Genomic DNA, 1,419 nt, shown 5'->3' with positions numbered 1-1,419 from the left:
TAAATTTAAGATATTACTACATTCCTTGAAAATATATAAAAAAGAAAATTTAGATTGTGTATATATTTTGCTTCATTATTACTTTCCACACTCGTTATGAGTTCCTTTAGGCCTGTAAATACCATTGCTAGTTTATCTTTCACCTTCTCCATCATTTATTTTACAATTTCCTCCTAATTTCTACTTCAGATTATTGGCATCTCGAAATTGTATCTGATGATTCCCATTATCAGATATCTGATTTTGCCCTTCCAGACTTGTGAAGAAATATACTTGGCTGTCGTATTCTTTTTTGAGCTTTTGATATCAGACATTATCAGAATCGAATCCAGCGTCAATTAGCTCTTCAGATTATAGGTTTTTTTCCCTCCTCATATTCTTATGGGATCATATCTCTGATCTTCTTAATCAAAGAAAGAATGTATTATTCAGATCTTATATCTTTCCTATAATACATAAAGCTTTTTTCCTTTGAAAAGATAAGCGTAAAATGAGGAATCGAAACTTGCTTTCTATGCTAAGAGGGATTTCAATAAATCACACGAAAATGAAGAATACGCATCTTCGATGTAATTAAGCGAGTTAAACCAATTTGGGTTCTCTGGCATTTGCTAAGCTGGTGATTAACTATGGTAATCTTGGAGAATATTCAAACGGAACACACCAACCAAATTTAGAAAGATCCCGGACTGCCCCTTGTACACTTTCTGTTCACATTTTTAAATACGAAAATTCGAAGATATAGTTCCACAAAATACAAACATCAGATCTGAATGATGTTATGGGAAAGGACAGGGTTTCGAACCCACTAAGCGCCAAGCGAAAGACTGAAAACCACGAAACGTATTCCAATGCACCGTGACATCCAGGTTTTGTATGTATTTCAGGGATTTGCGAGGGTTTTTAGGGTTTCATTGTTGGGGTCCACATAGACTTCCCGGGCTGGACGACAGACGAAGACAAACCCTGGAGCCAATAATCATGGCCCTGCCGAAACCCGTCATCGAAGTTGAGCTTGTAACTCAGAGGATCGTAACGCAATCTCGAGGGCTTGAAGCTGCAAATTGGTTTGCCATCCTTCTTGAACCTGCGAACGACACGTTTCCATATGGGCCCACTGCAGCAGAGTCCGGCGGCATCAATGACGGATTGTGACCTTCCTCTGGCCCGTCCGACGCTGTTCCAGCGCTTGCGCCACCCATTGTCAGAAGCCCCATCGACGGAGACGGCCCTGCGGTTCGATCGCCTGGCCTTCCGAAACCACGAAGGCCAAAGGACTGAGCGCTCGTTGTCTGACCCACACGAGAAGCAGCAGGAGCAAAGCAGCCCTGCGGATGTAGGGTTGCGAGGGCGAGTGTGGGGGTCGCATTCATCCATCCGCGACATGGGATTTAATGTGTGAAACAGCAGTGGCCACAT

The 1,419-nt window shown here is 42.4% G+C and overlaps 1 protein-coding gene across 1 annotated transcript; it reads right to left on the bottom strand.

Annotated features, from left to right (window-relative positions):
- Positions 1-739: 739 nt before the first annotated feature.
- Positions 740-1,419, bottom strand: LOC149146715 (uncharacterized). Its single transcript, XM_089453242.1, has one exon. It carries the CDS (start codon positions 1,417-1,419, stop codon positions 904-906), a length of 516 nt encoding a protein of 171 aa, XP_089309368.1. The 3' UTR covers positions 740-903.

The sequence above is a fragment of the Pinus tabuliformis genome, chromosome X, assembly GCF_031772625.1.
Source record: "Pinus tabuliformis cultivar Carrire ecotype Pingquan chromosome X, CPIR1, whole genome shotgun sequence".
Lineage (NCBI taxonomy): Eukaryota > Viridiplantae > Streptophyta > Pinopsida > Pinales > Pinaceae > Pinus > Pinus tabuliformis.
Note: the sequence above shows the minus strand (reverse complement) of the source record. Positions and strands in the feature narration are given on the sequence as shown.